Source organism: Macrosteles quadrilineatus, unplaced genomic scaffold (assembly GCF_028750875.1).
Source record: "Macrosteles quadrilineatus isolate MER2022 unplaced genomic scaffold, UCM_ALF_1.0 Scaffold_3__2_contigs__length_128488019, whole genome shotgun sequence".
Lineage (NCBI taxonomy): Eukaryota > Metazoa > Arthropoda > Insecta > Hemiptera > Cicadellidae > Macrosteles > Macrosteles quadrilineatus.
Genome location: NW_026542596.1, coordinates 74,763,382 through 74,777,097, shown reverse-complemented (window position 1 = coordinate 74,777,097; position 13,716 = coordinate 74,763,382). Strand labels below are relative to the sequence as shown.

At 36.2% G+C, this 13,716-nt stretch overlaps 1 protein-coding gene across 1 annotated transcript; it reads left to right on the top strand.

Moving 5' to 3' along the window:
* The first annotated feature begins 7,809 nt into the window (after nucleotides 1-7,809).
* Nucleotides 7,810-13,638, top strand: LOC128989310 (uncharacterized). Its single transcript, XM_054411189.1, has 4 exons — nucleotides 7,810-7,897; nucleotides 9,750-11,845; nucleotides 12,407-13,006; nucleotides 13,507-13,638. Exons 1-4 carry the CDS (start codon nucleotides 7,810-7,812, stop codon nucleotides 13,636-13,638), a joined length of 2,916 nt encoding a protein of 971 aa, XP_054267164.1.
* The last annotated feature ends 78 nt before the right edge of the window (nucleotides 13,639-13,716 follow it).

The following is a 13,716-nucleotide window of genomic DNA, read 5'->3' as shown; positions in this document are numbered from 1 at the left end:
AATGTTAATTTTTATTAATAAACCAATGCATTGTCAATATGGGATTTCAATCAAATTTTAGATTAGAGAAACGTCTGTTAGCTGCGACCCAACATATGAAAATTGGGACAGATAACTTAATATCGACTATGTTTTATTATGGGTACTTAATTTTTTTTTATATTTATTATCTTTATCTAACCCAACCTGGTCTTGCAATTAAATGAGGTTGCATCTATCAGATGATAGACCAAATTGTCCAAACTACAACTGGAAACTACCCTTGGACCTAAGAACACGTGGTATAGTAATGTGCATCTAGTTATAATAGCTATGACTTTAAATAAATGAATTTTACCTTATTAATAGCTGAGGTTTTATAGCAAAACTACTATTCGAAACTAATAACTTTAAGGTGTGCAAATTAAATACATAAAAACAATCTTATAATACATTCGTCTGCTATTTTATTTTAACCACATTATGAATTAAAATATAGTTCTACAATAAATATATGAATCCTAAACCTTAAGATAAGTGTTTTAAAGTTTTATTCGAAAAAAATACTAAGGCTTTCAACATATAAAAACAAAAAAAATTTGATTGAAACTTTTTCTAACATTTTTGCCCCGAAATATTAAAAGTAAATTTAACACCTTCCAACGAATGCCCTCATGTCTGAGGTTGCCTACGAAACGCCAGAGAACATCTTGAAAAACATACTTCGCATTTAGAAGTCACGTACATAAATAGCCGACTCCGGTGACACACGCGGTGATAAGAGCACTGCAAGCTGCACAAAATGATAAGGACACATCGAGCTGATACCGGCTAAATGTCCGGTCACTGACCTTAGCTGACCACTAGGTATCATTGCTTTCATTATAATTGTCATTAATTTTAAACCGGTACGGGTTCAACAGCTAGTCTTACTAATATTATAAATGTGAAAGTTTGTGTGTTTGTTTGTTTGTGTGTTTGAAGGTCAATCACGCATAAACCACTGGATGGATTGGGCTGAAATTTGGCATGATAATAGCTCACATTCCCGATTAACATATAGGCATATTCTTATCTCAAAAATCCCTTCGGGCTCCGCCCCAGTGGCTCTGTAGTTCCCCATGTTAACCTTATGAGTATTCATATTTAAAAGGGATTAAAGAATTTAGTCAGCTGTTTCAACTAAAAAAGTTGGTTCTATGATATACAATAGCATTAAAAAGTTATAAGATTTAACAACAGGGTGCAGCACTTTTTTATTTTTTTGCATTTATGTAAACAGCTAATTTGAACGTTTGAACTAAGCAGCAACAAACAACTGTGATACGCAATGAGAACTGTCAAAGTAGGATTGTTTACAGTTATGATTATGTTTTTAATGTCATGAATAATTTGTGATTTTTTAAATTTGTAATACTTTATTTTTCTTTATTGTTCAGGTGAAGAGGTAAAACATTATGGCTATGGTAGATGTGTAATACCATATTATACCGTCAATTTAAAGAAGCAAATTTAATCAAACTTTGTCCTCCCCCATTGCAAACGCAAAGCTTGAGTATAACTGCAATAAGCAATTTAAACTTATATGCCAACCCCGTACGAAGTTTGGATGTTTGTGACCAGTGAACGCGAAAAATACTGGTCCGATTGGGCTGAAATTTGGCATGATGATAGCTCACATTCCCGATTAACATATAGGCATATTCTTATTTCAAAAATCCTTTCGGGCTCCGCCCCAGTGGCTCTGGAGTTTCCCATGTTAACCTTATGAGAAATGGAATTATTGAATCTTAACAGCTGTTTCAATTAAAAAAGTTGGTTCTGTTCTATGATGTTCAATAGCAATAAAGTTACAAGGATTACCAACAGGGTGCAGCACTATTATTTCTTTTACATTTATGACAACAGCTAATTTGCAACCAAAAGGTGAGTGAGCGTAGCGAACGAACTTCAACCTGGAGGCGAGTTAGCGTAGCGAACGAACTTCAACCTGGAGGCGAGTTAGCGTAGCGAACGAGCTCCAACCTAAAGGTGAGTGAGCGTAGCGAACAAACTTCAACCAGGACGTGATTGAGCCATGCGAACGAGATAATCTTGAAAATTAAGAAGTTAAACGGGGCAAAGCCCGCGGGTTACAGCTAGTTTAAAATAAATGAACATTATTGGACTCATGTGTTGACATGCTGTTGATGTTGAATAACAGCAAAATATAAACAGAAAATCAAACCAAATTGAAGAAACTTCAATCACATGTTTTATTTACGGCTTGGGGTAAAAATAGAGAAGTTCGCACAATACGACAATACATACTTTTGGTTGAGCTCTAATATTATTAAAATAATTTGTTGGATTTTTTGTGTTCAGCAAATCGACCCCTAAATATTTATTTATAGGCATAATGGGTATCAATTTAAAGCTCTTATGCTCTAGATGTGTCTTTTGCTGGTTTGGGTGAAGTATCCCATGAAAGCCCTTCGGCCTATAGGCTTTTAAAATTTCAGAGTTTGTACTGAATTCTGTTGTCCATCATCTGAACTTTTTTAAGTTTACATTTGCTTACATGCATACACAAATGGGGTTATAACGATAACGACAACAGTAACGACTGTTGGTGATGTATAAGATAATTCAAGTAAAATATTGTAATGTTATTTGTTAAATGTAAAGAAGAAAATTATTTACGTTAGATTTTTTTGTATTTTCATAGTACATGTTTCATTAATTAATTAGTATTTGCAATTTTTCTAAGATGCCTCGAAGAGATCGCGCACGCAATGAGAATGATAGGAATATGATGAGAAATAATCCGTTTCGCCCTTATCACTATATGTAAAATATATCACGGATTTTGAAGTCACCAAGTGACGCTGGCTGCTAGTCATTAATAACAAGAATATACAGCTCAAGGCAAAGCTATGGTATGAAGCGGGTAAAGTTTGGATTTAATAATAAAGTGAGTTATCATAAGACACAGGTGCCCTTGGCATAAGGAGGGTAATATGGCTCTGAGAAGAGGGGAGAGAGATGGGAAGATCCATATTGAATCACTCTGAGGGTAACTTTACAAGGGTTTATTTAAATGCTGCAAGTACACAAACCTAAACAAAAATGTTGTAAATGATTTAATACCGCATTAATGTAAAAGAGCGTGTTGTTCTGTACAAACAACTTATTTGTTTTAAACTACAAAGATACTTTGTACAAATATGATGGTAAACTAGGTTACTCGTTTGCTACAAAATGTATATAGGCTAATTATAACTGTTGTAACGTTCGAAACTTTATATGTAGAAGGCTGCGGGTGACGTTCAATAAACGGAATTATTTATATGTTTTACGATTTCGAAATGTTATTTAATTTTTCATTTGACTATCAATTAAATTAATGCTACTATCTCTACTATCTAAAAAAAGTCAACGATAGGTGGTAGGTTAATACGACCAGGTAGATGTCATTTAGCGAGCCGAAGCCAAAATGATCAATACCAGGACCGCAAATTTCTTTTTTTACTGTTCCCTTATAAAAAAAATCCAAATGACGTTAGTACATGCAAAATAATAACAGTATGACGCAATTAATTGAAGATTTGAAATATGATTGAATGCCTAATCACATTGCAAAATATAATAAAATGAGAAATACAATTCTCTTTTTCTAAACAAACTCATAGTGGGTCCCGTTAAAAAAAAAACTAACCATAAACTAAACGGAAATAATAAAATGTTTTGATTTATTTTATTAGAGTAACTAGCTGGCCCGACAGACGTCGTCCTGTCCTAATGTGGTTTTGTGTCAAATGCTTGTTCATTTTCAAGATCCTGGTTGAAATTCGTTCGCTACGCTCACTCACCTTTAGGTTGGAGCTAGTTCGCTGCGCTCACTTGCCTTCAGGTTGGAGCTAGTTCGCTGCGCTCATTTGCCTTCAGGATAGCTCGTACGCTACGCTAACTCGCCTCCAGGTTGAAGTTCGTTCGCTTCGCTCACTCACCTTTTTGTTGCAAATTAGCTGTTGTCATAAATTAAAAAAATAATCGTGCTGCACCCTGTTGGTGAACTTATTAACTTTTTAATGCTATTGAACATCACAGAATCAAATTGCTTAGTTGTTCCAGCTGTTAAGACTCTTTAATGCCATTTAAATATGAGTACTCATAAGGTTAACATGGGAAACTCCAGAGCCACTGGGGTGGAGCCCTTTTGATGGATCTGCACCAAACTTCACACAAACCATCCTTTGAATAATGCTTAATAATGCCTGAAAGTTGCATTACAATCTGTCGGGCGGTTTCGGAGTCCATAAAGGACAAACAAACAAACATACATACATACAAACAAACATACATTGGATTTTATATTTAAAGGCTAACTGCTAAGTAAGGACAACATTGCAAATAGTGTGATGGGAGTAAAGTGAATACAAAACATAACAACAGCTGATCCACAGAACAAAACAGATGTGATTTGCGGTCCTGGTATTGATCATTTTGGCTTCGGTTCGCTAAACGACATTTTTCGTTCATCAAATGGTCCGATTGCAGGTGATAAGATCCTGGTATGGGTAAAAATAGTCTGTACCATACTATCCTAGATGACATTTTCTACTCCAGTAGGTAGTCAAATAATTAAAATATGCAAGCTCACTAAACTACCTACATTAAATTTTACACATCATATCATATCAATTAAATTAGGCCTATAAAAGCTTCCATATCGAAATATTCTACAACCTTCAGCTACCCCATTACCAAATCTATTCCTGGACCTAAACATACAGTGTCAATGTTTAATCGAATCAACAAACTAAATTGAAACCGTCAACATAAACTCAGCGCCGAAATTCGCAAAATCTGAACGCAAACATAGATTCTCACGAACTTTGACCTGTCACCACCGCCTTATCAGCTGGAGATCCTAGCTGCACACTCATCAGCTGATAAGACAGACGTGCTACAAACAAGGTTGTGTTACGTTCCGAGAAAGGGAGTTCGCAGAACTTCAAAGAGTCTTTGTTTGGGTTAGAATGTTTGGGTTGCAAACTGATTATACTTGGAGTTTGGTTTGACATGTCTATTATCTACGATAGTTCTGTAAATTCACATTTGGAATAATTACTCACGCTTGATGTTTGCTCAAAGTCTTCAATATGAATACATTCGGATTTTAGGACACTTATTTTGTATAATTTCTACTTTGTAGCCTATTGCAAGCCAAAATAGAAATTTGATAGAAAGGATTTATTCATGCATGGTCCTGCAAAGTAATATCAATCAATAAGTAGGCTAATTGGTTCTAATTTGTGGGTATCTGCCAAGGCTAACAAAAAGTGTTTAACATCTAAAATGGGTAGAATTGAAGCTCTTACCTTCAAACTGACTTTGGCTGATCCATAACGGATTGTGAATCTATGAGAGTATAATAAATAACAACCATATATGGCATTACAGCATTACTTTGTGTTAAAATGTGCTTTATTTCTTCACGAGAAAGTAACCATTTCAATAACAGTTGATATCAAAAGTAGTTTTTCCCAAACTTTAATTTAGAGCAAGGGTAAACCATCAGTTAACTTTTTCCTCGCTCTAAATTTGCCTTTCCTTGCTCTCAATCAGTTATCCATTTGCCCACTGCTAGAGTGTTTGTTTGTGGTTTGTTTACAATTAATTTATATTGTTGAAATGAAATCAGCTGTTTTACTGTTTAACAATAAAAATGTAAATAGAAATCTGAAATGGGCATAAGCTAGTTATGGCTCTTGTCTTAGCTTATAGTGGAGTTACTGCACGAAAACATAACCTTGAACATCTTATTGTACATTGTTATTTAGGTTTGCTTAACCGTTTTGATTATTTTTATAATTATGTTAAATAGGTAAAATAATAGTTTTAATTTTACTGAGGTCTGTTATTCTGTATGTTAGTTTGTTTGTGCTGTGATGAAAAGTATCGTGCACAAATTGTACCAATTTAACGGAACTTGCTAAAATTATTCCCATCCTCATACGTTTAAATTTAGTAGTGAAACTTGCGCACACAGTAAAATGCCACAATACTATTTCGAACACTTAACTAAACATTTTTCCATATTTACTGTAAATAAACTCAAATGGAAACTAAAAACAAATTGAAGATTCAAACACAGTAGCAGCAAGTTGGATTCTACATATATTCAAACAACAAACATGACATAACCTCAGACAAGGCAGATTCTGTTATCTCTACAGATTTACACCTGGCTCTCCTTGAGATAACAAATGACCTTGACAGGTTGACAACCTGACAGCTTATTGTCATAAGTCTGTGTAAACATTTACTTTCAGAACTCTTTTTGAGACGCAGTTCTGTGCAAGGCGAGATGAAAACTACGAGATGGCAGAAATAAAAGTAATAACGCATAAGATATAAGGAAGCTGTAAATTAATTATTTAGTTAACTAATTATTCATTTTTTTAACAGGTCTTTTCAAGAAGAGGGCCAAACTATTGAAATTTTCCCAATACAAAATGAAGGACATGAGATGTAACCTAACTACCTAATGTAACCTAGCCTAATCTATCTTCTTCATTTTCTCGAGGTCAACTTTTGGCTTCATTTACTAACCATAGTAAACTTTAATCAAAATACTAAACCTGTTCTGAATTGTAATGTTCATAATAATTTAAAATCTTGTTTTATTCTTCAACATTAAGTTTTGAAATTAAATTAACAATAAACTAAGTATTCACCTTTCTTATTTCCATGTGCTGTATGAAATATTAAATTCCATGAGATTGATAAGTAAAAATGGTGAGAAAAAAGTGTTCACAATCAGTAGGAACATTGAACCCTCAGGTTATGGTAGGCCTGGCAGCAATGATGTCATTCCAAGGTCAAGTTCATTATCAGCTGATATAACTAACAAACATCTCCAGCTGCATAATGGTGTGCCAAATGACTGCTAATATTTGCCACTTTTCACAGAAGTTTTCTTGCATCTGGCAAGATGGGAAAGAAGAGAGGCTATGTTTATGACAAAATAAAATGGTGATAACAGTGAGTTATATCAATAGGCCTTGTTTGGTTTTAGTTTAATATATTTGAATTTTCAACTAGTACCAGGATTTCCAAAGATAGCTTATCTTATCTGACCTACTTTTCCAGTCTGCACTGTCCACTCTTGCATTAGTTAACCCAGAGTCAACATGTGCTCCTTGCTCATTTTCTTGTAGATTCAATTTTGACTGTTTTAAAGTAAACTAATAACGTTTACCATGTAATTATTAAAGTATGTGTTTTATAATATCGCCCCCTTCTAAATGTCAGAGAGTGCCTTTTAATTTGTAAAAATACCAAAGTGTTGTGACGGGAAGACCTCTAAATGATTTTGTGACCTTCTACCTTCTACGGATTCTACGGCTACGCAGAATCCCCTCATCTACCCGCTCCTGGAGAAGATTCACCCATTCAAAGACTGTCCACCCCTGGTGAACTTCGCTCCCCGCTTCAGTCTACCGTCAGGCATCTCTACCAAACCCAAGGACTCAAATCTCAAGTAACTGTTTACATACTCATTTAATTAATTGGTATTACTCTGACATGTTCCCATATTTAAAATATATTTTGTAAATTAAAGTTTGAATTTCTCTTTCGCTACTCAGTAAAATTTTCTCATTCTCTCCTTTGAACCCGCCCCCAACAAAATGGTCCTTCGAGCCGGATTCTGAATTTCTAGTAATTTATAATGTTAGACCAAAGAAGAGAATTTATTTAAGTAAAAGTTTTACAGTATTTAGGTTTTTTTATGTAGCATTCCTATCTTAAACCTTAGCCCTTTTATTTCCTTCACCAGCTAAAATGGCAGCTTTAAAGAAAGCCGAAATCGACTCTCTAGTCAAAAAGCGAGAAAAGTATTATGCAAGGTTACAAGCTCTCTATGACGTTGGTAAAAAGTGTATCCAGCTTGCTCAGCAAAAACAATCTTTTAATACAGAGTTTGATTCTTTTGTATCACGTTATCAAAGATTAGAGGATGATTATTCTGTGTTTGAACAAACAAGTGACAGTATTAGTTTTTTAAACTCTCAAGTAGATGAAGGAGATAGAGTAGAGGTTCATAGTGCATCAATGTCCTATGATGATTTGTATTTTAATGTTAAAACCATTGGGCGAAAGTTGAATGTAGATAAGCATTTGCAGCAAACAAAGACTGACTTATCTGCTGATAAGCAATCTCCTGTCCATAGTCCCCAGGTAGCTCGCCTTCCTAAATTGGAAATTGAACCATTTGATGGAACCTTATCAGCTTGGCCTAATTTTTATGCTTTATTCACTTCTATGATTCATAAAAATCAATCCTTATCTAAGAGTGAAAAACTCACTTATCTAGCAGTCTATTGAAATCACATGCGCTTTCACTCATTGAAACCTTGGTAATATGTGATGAGAATTATGATATTGCAATGAGAACTCTCACTGATCGTTATCAAAATAAACGTCTCTTAGCATCAAACTATCTCGATAAGATTTTATCCTTCCGCCCTCTCACTGAAGATTCTACTGTTACCTTATCAAACTTTTTGGAAATTTTTAGCGCAAATCTGTGCGCCCTAAAGGCTCTTGGATTGTCAAATTTATTTGATTTTACAATGTTACACATTGGTTTACGTTCACTAACGTCGTCATCCCGCAAAGAATTTGAAAATGAATATTCTGATAAAGATCTACCAGAATTTGAGGATCTAATTTTGTTTGTACAGCAACAACTCAAAATCCTAGAAATTACTACATCCAAGGGAAAGCTAAAGCAAAATAGACTTAATACATCTCCTAAGCCAAGTAGTTCTAAAAGTTTCATGCTGTCAACTGTTGATGAAAAAGGTTTAACTGGAACTGCAAAGCGCCACGTATGTCCCTGTTGCCAAGAACCCAACCATAAGATCTATGTGTGTTCTAAGTTTAAGAAACTAAGTTTATCTGACAGAAATGATTTTGTTAAAAAGCATTTCTTGTGCTTTTCTTGTCTTGGTTTTCACACAATATCCGAGTGTAAATCAACCTCCAAATGTTTTAAATGCAATGGCAAGCATCACACCCTTTTGCATCATCCAGCTACTAATGCAACTGCAGGCCCCTATCTCTCAAGAGAAAAGAGCTTAGAAACCAAACCCAATGACATGAAAGAAATACATAATCCTTCCTCATCCAAAACTTGTAATTTTGCTGATGCAAATTCCGCCTCAAACATGATGTTAAGCACAGCCATTATCGGCATAAGGGATAAAAATAACAAACTGTGTCCAGTCAGAGCCATTATTGATGGTGGTTCCCAAACTAGCTTAATTACTCAAGAATGTGTTCTCAAGTTAGGTCTCACTATAAACATCAAAATAAAATAACCATCAAAGGTATTGCAGACACACAGGTCCCAGTGAACAAAGGTTCAGTAACATGTAACATAAGCCCTCTTAAGAACTCTAATATTTCTTTGAGTAGGCCTACTGAAGCAGTTGTAGTCCCAAAGATATCATCCGATCAGCCAAACATTGATATTGACCCTACAATCATCTCAAGATTTGATAATCTACAGCTCGCTGACCCCACGTTCTATGAAAGCTCGCCTGTTGAATTTCTAATAGGAGCAGATTTGTATTTCGATATAATAAAAGAGTCGCATAATATCATAAAAGGTGAACCCTCTGCAATGAACACTATTTTTGGATGGATAGTTGGTGGTAGAGTGGCCACTTCCTCCTGTCAAAGTGAATGTTCTTATTTTTTAAACTGTTGTGAATCAGTTGATAAGACTCTCAAAAGGTTCTGGGAGGTAGAAGCTGTTCAAAATGTGAAGTATCCTAGTCCAGATGATATTGCAGTTGAATCACATTTCACAGAAACACATATCAGAGATAAAACAGGCCGCTATGTCGTATCGTTACCAATGAAACCTGATGCACCCAACCTACCGAACACAAGAGATAAGGCAGAGAAACGACTTATCAGCCTAGAGAACAGATTAAAAAGCAAACCAGAAACCTATCTGGAGTATAGAGAGTTTATGGATGATTACCTAGCTCAAGGTCATATGAGTATCACCAGCAACCCCTCACCTTATATAATTCCCCACCATTGTGTAAAAAATGAGAACAGTAGTACATCAAAGTTGAGAACAGTGTTTAATGCGTCTTTTAAGCCCTATGCAAATTCCTCTTCCCTCAATGATATCCTGTATAGTGGACCAAAGCTGCAAAGAGACATAGGAGAGATAATAACTAATTTTCGCCTACATGAAATTGTTGTGTGTGCCGATATAAAACAAATGTATAGGCAAATCGTTGTGAATCCCACAGACCGAGCATTTCAGCACATATTCTACCGCACAAATCCCAATGGAGATATAGATGAGTACGAGCTGAACGTATTGACATATGGTGTAACATCTAGTGCTTATTTGGCACAAAGAGTATTACTGCAACTGGTTGAAGATGAAGGCAAAAGATACCCACTCGCCTCTCAAGCTATCACTCATCAAACGTTTGTGGATGATATTTGTACCAGTGTTGATTCTCCTCAAGAAGCACTTCAGTTACAGCAGGAACTAATTACACTTCTGGGATTGGGAGGATTCACCCTAAGAAAATGGGCCAGTAATTGCCACCAAATATTAGACAGCGTCCCGCTTGATTGTAGAGAAAATCCCCTCGCCCTACGCTCCGAAGACGACTCTGCTGTTAAAGTACTTGGATTACAGTTTGATCCCGCTGAAGATGTATTTTTCTATGTAATTAAACTGAACCCTGTAGTTTGTACCAAGCGCTCAATGCTTTCTGAGATTGCTAAAATTTATGATATTTTAGGATGGATAACACCCACTACGTTTTATGCCAAACATATCATGCAGAGCACATGGTTATGTGGACTAGAGTGGGATGACCCCCTACCAGATGAACTTCGCAGTAAATGGACAACATTTATTTCAACCCTTTCAAGTCTTTCAACCCTAAAGATACCTAGATTCATCCCTACAACTCCTCACAGCACAAATCAGATAATAGGATTCTGTGACGCATCTGAAAAGGGCTACGCAGCAAATATCTATATACGAACTGAAACCTCGGAAAACATATCAGTACATCTTATCAAAGCGAAAAGTAAAGTTGCCCCACTCAAAACAATGAGCATTCCTAGATTAGAACTTTCTGCTGCTCAACTACTAACAGAAGTTGTATTATCTAGTACGCATCTAACCCAGACTGTTGACCCCCAGAATATCATATTGTTTTCTGACTCAGCCGTTGTTCTTATGTGGTTAAAAACTCCTCCTTACAAGTTAAAAACATTTGTCGCAAACAGGGTTGTAAATATACTTGAGTCAACTAATCCAAAACAGTGGCACCATGTAACATCTAAAGAAAATCCTTGCGATTGCGCATCCCGCGGCTTGACACCTGAAGAGCTTGTAAATTTTGACTTGTGGTGGAAAGGACCTCAATTTCTGTACACTCCCTTTGATTCGTGGTCATTACACCGTTCATCTGAAGAAGAAGTAGAGAAGTTGCCAGAGATTAGAAAAGAATGTTTATCTACAACAGTTGATAACCAAAACAGCATTGTATTAGAAATGCTTGAAAAATATTCTAGCCTGAGTAAAGCTAAATTTGTAATTTCTTATGTATTAAGGTTCATCAATAACGTCAAAAGTAACGCCAAAGGTATAGCTAAGAAACAAGGACCAATATCACCTCAGGAATTGGAACACACATTATCTCTCTGTGTAAAGACTACACAACAACGCTATCTCTCAAAAGATATTTCTGATATGAAAAATAATAAACCATGCTCTAAGAGATATCGCTCTTTGGCTTTATTCATTGATGAAAATGATTTCGTCAGGGTGGGCGGTCGTTTGAAAAATGCTAACTTAACTTACTCCAGGAAACACCCCTTTCTGATACCCCGTTCATCACGCCTTGCGACACTCATTTGTGATTATTATCACTCATTAGCTTTACACTCAGGACCCCGCTTGACACAGTCTCTCATTCAAGAAAAGTTTTGGATTGTAGGAGTACGGCAGTTATTGAGGGAGCGTATATTTAAATGCCAAAGATGCTATATGTTCCAAGCAAAACCTTTAATGCCTAAAATGGCGGATCTACCATCACTCAGATTTGAAAGCACACGTGCGTTTCTAAATGTTGGACTAGACTACGCTGGACCGTTTGAATTTAAAGAAAGTAATAGAAGAAAATCCCCCCGCCAAAAGGGATATATTGTAATTTTTGTTTGTTTTTCGACAAAAGCTGTACACATTGAGTTTGCAACGAGTTTATCAACACCTTCATTCCTTGCTGCATTGGATCGTTTTGTTGCCAGAAGAGGTCTCTGCCAATCAATAACAAGTGACTGCGGAACCAATTTCCAAGGAGCCGCAAACTATTTTTCTCAAATTCAGAAATTTCTAAAAGACAACAATCAAGACATAGCACATCACCTAGCTTCAAAAGAAATTAAATGGAATTTCATCCCGCCGGCAGCACCCCATTTTGGAGGCCTTTGGGAGGCTGCAGTCAAATCAGCAAAACGTCACCTCATCCGAGCTATCGGTACCCTGATATTAACATATGAAGAAATGTACACCTTACTGACAAGAATTGAAGCCATTCTGAATAGTCGCCCAATAGGAGCAATGACCACTGACCCAAATGATGGAGACTACCTAAGCCCTGGACACTTCATTGTAGGAACGCCGTTGTTATCACCACCTGAAGAGGACTTCACGGAAACTAAGATGAATCGTTTGGAAAGATATCAACTCCTACAACAAGCTGCACAATCGTTTTGGAAGCAATGGTCTCAAGACTACCTACAAACATTGATACCCAGGAATAAATGGACTACATCACAGCCAAATCTTCAAGTCGGAGATGTTATATACCTTCAAAACAAGGACAGCAGCCCTCTGGAATGGCCTATTGGAAGAGTGATTGAGACATACCCCGGACCAGATGCTACAGTTAGAGCCGCAAAGGTTAAGACACCTCACGGAAAATATGTGAGACCTATCCATAAGCTGGTACCCTTACCTCCTTCCGATACCCATTCCTAGCTTAACGTTTGAATATTAGGTTTTTACGATCAATTTTTATTGTGTGATTTGCCTCTTAGTGTATGATTTTGTAAATATGCATTTAGGTGGGCGGTATGTTTGGTTTTAGTTTAATATATTTGAATTTTCAACTAGTACCAGGATTTCCAAAGATAGCTTATCTTATCTGACCTACTTTTCCAGTCTGCACTGTCCACTCTTGCATTAGTTAACCCAGAGTCAACATGTACTCCTTGCTCATTTTCTTGTAGATTCAATTTTGACTGTTTTAAAGTAAACTAATAACGTTTACCATGTAATTATTAAAGTATGTGTTTTATAATATCGCCCCCTTCTAAATGTCAGAGAGTGCCTTTTAATTTGTAAAAATACCAAAGTGTTGTGACGGGAAGACCTCTAAATGATTTTGTGACCTTCTACCTTCTACGGATTCTACGGCTACGCAGAATCCCCTCATCTACCCGCTCCTGGAGAAGATTCACCCATTCAAAGACTGTCCACCCCTGGTGAACTTCGCTCCCCGCTTCAGTCTACCGTCAGGCATCTCTACCAAACCCAAGGACTCAAATCTCAAGTAACTGTTTACATACTCATTTAATTAATTGGTATTACTCTGACATGTTCCCATATTTAAAATATATTTTGTAAATTAAAGT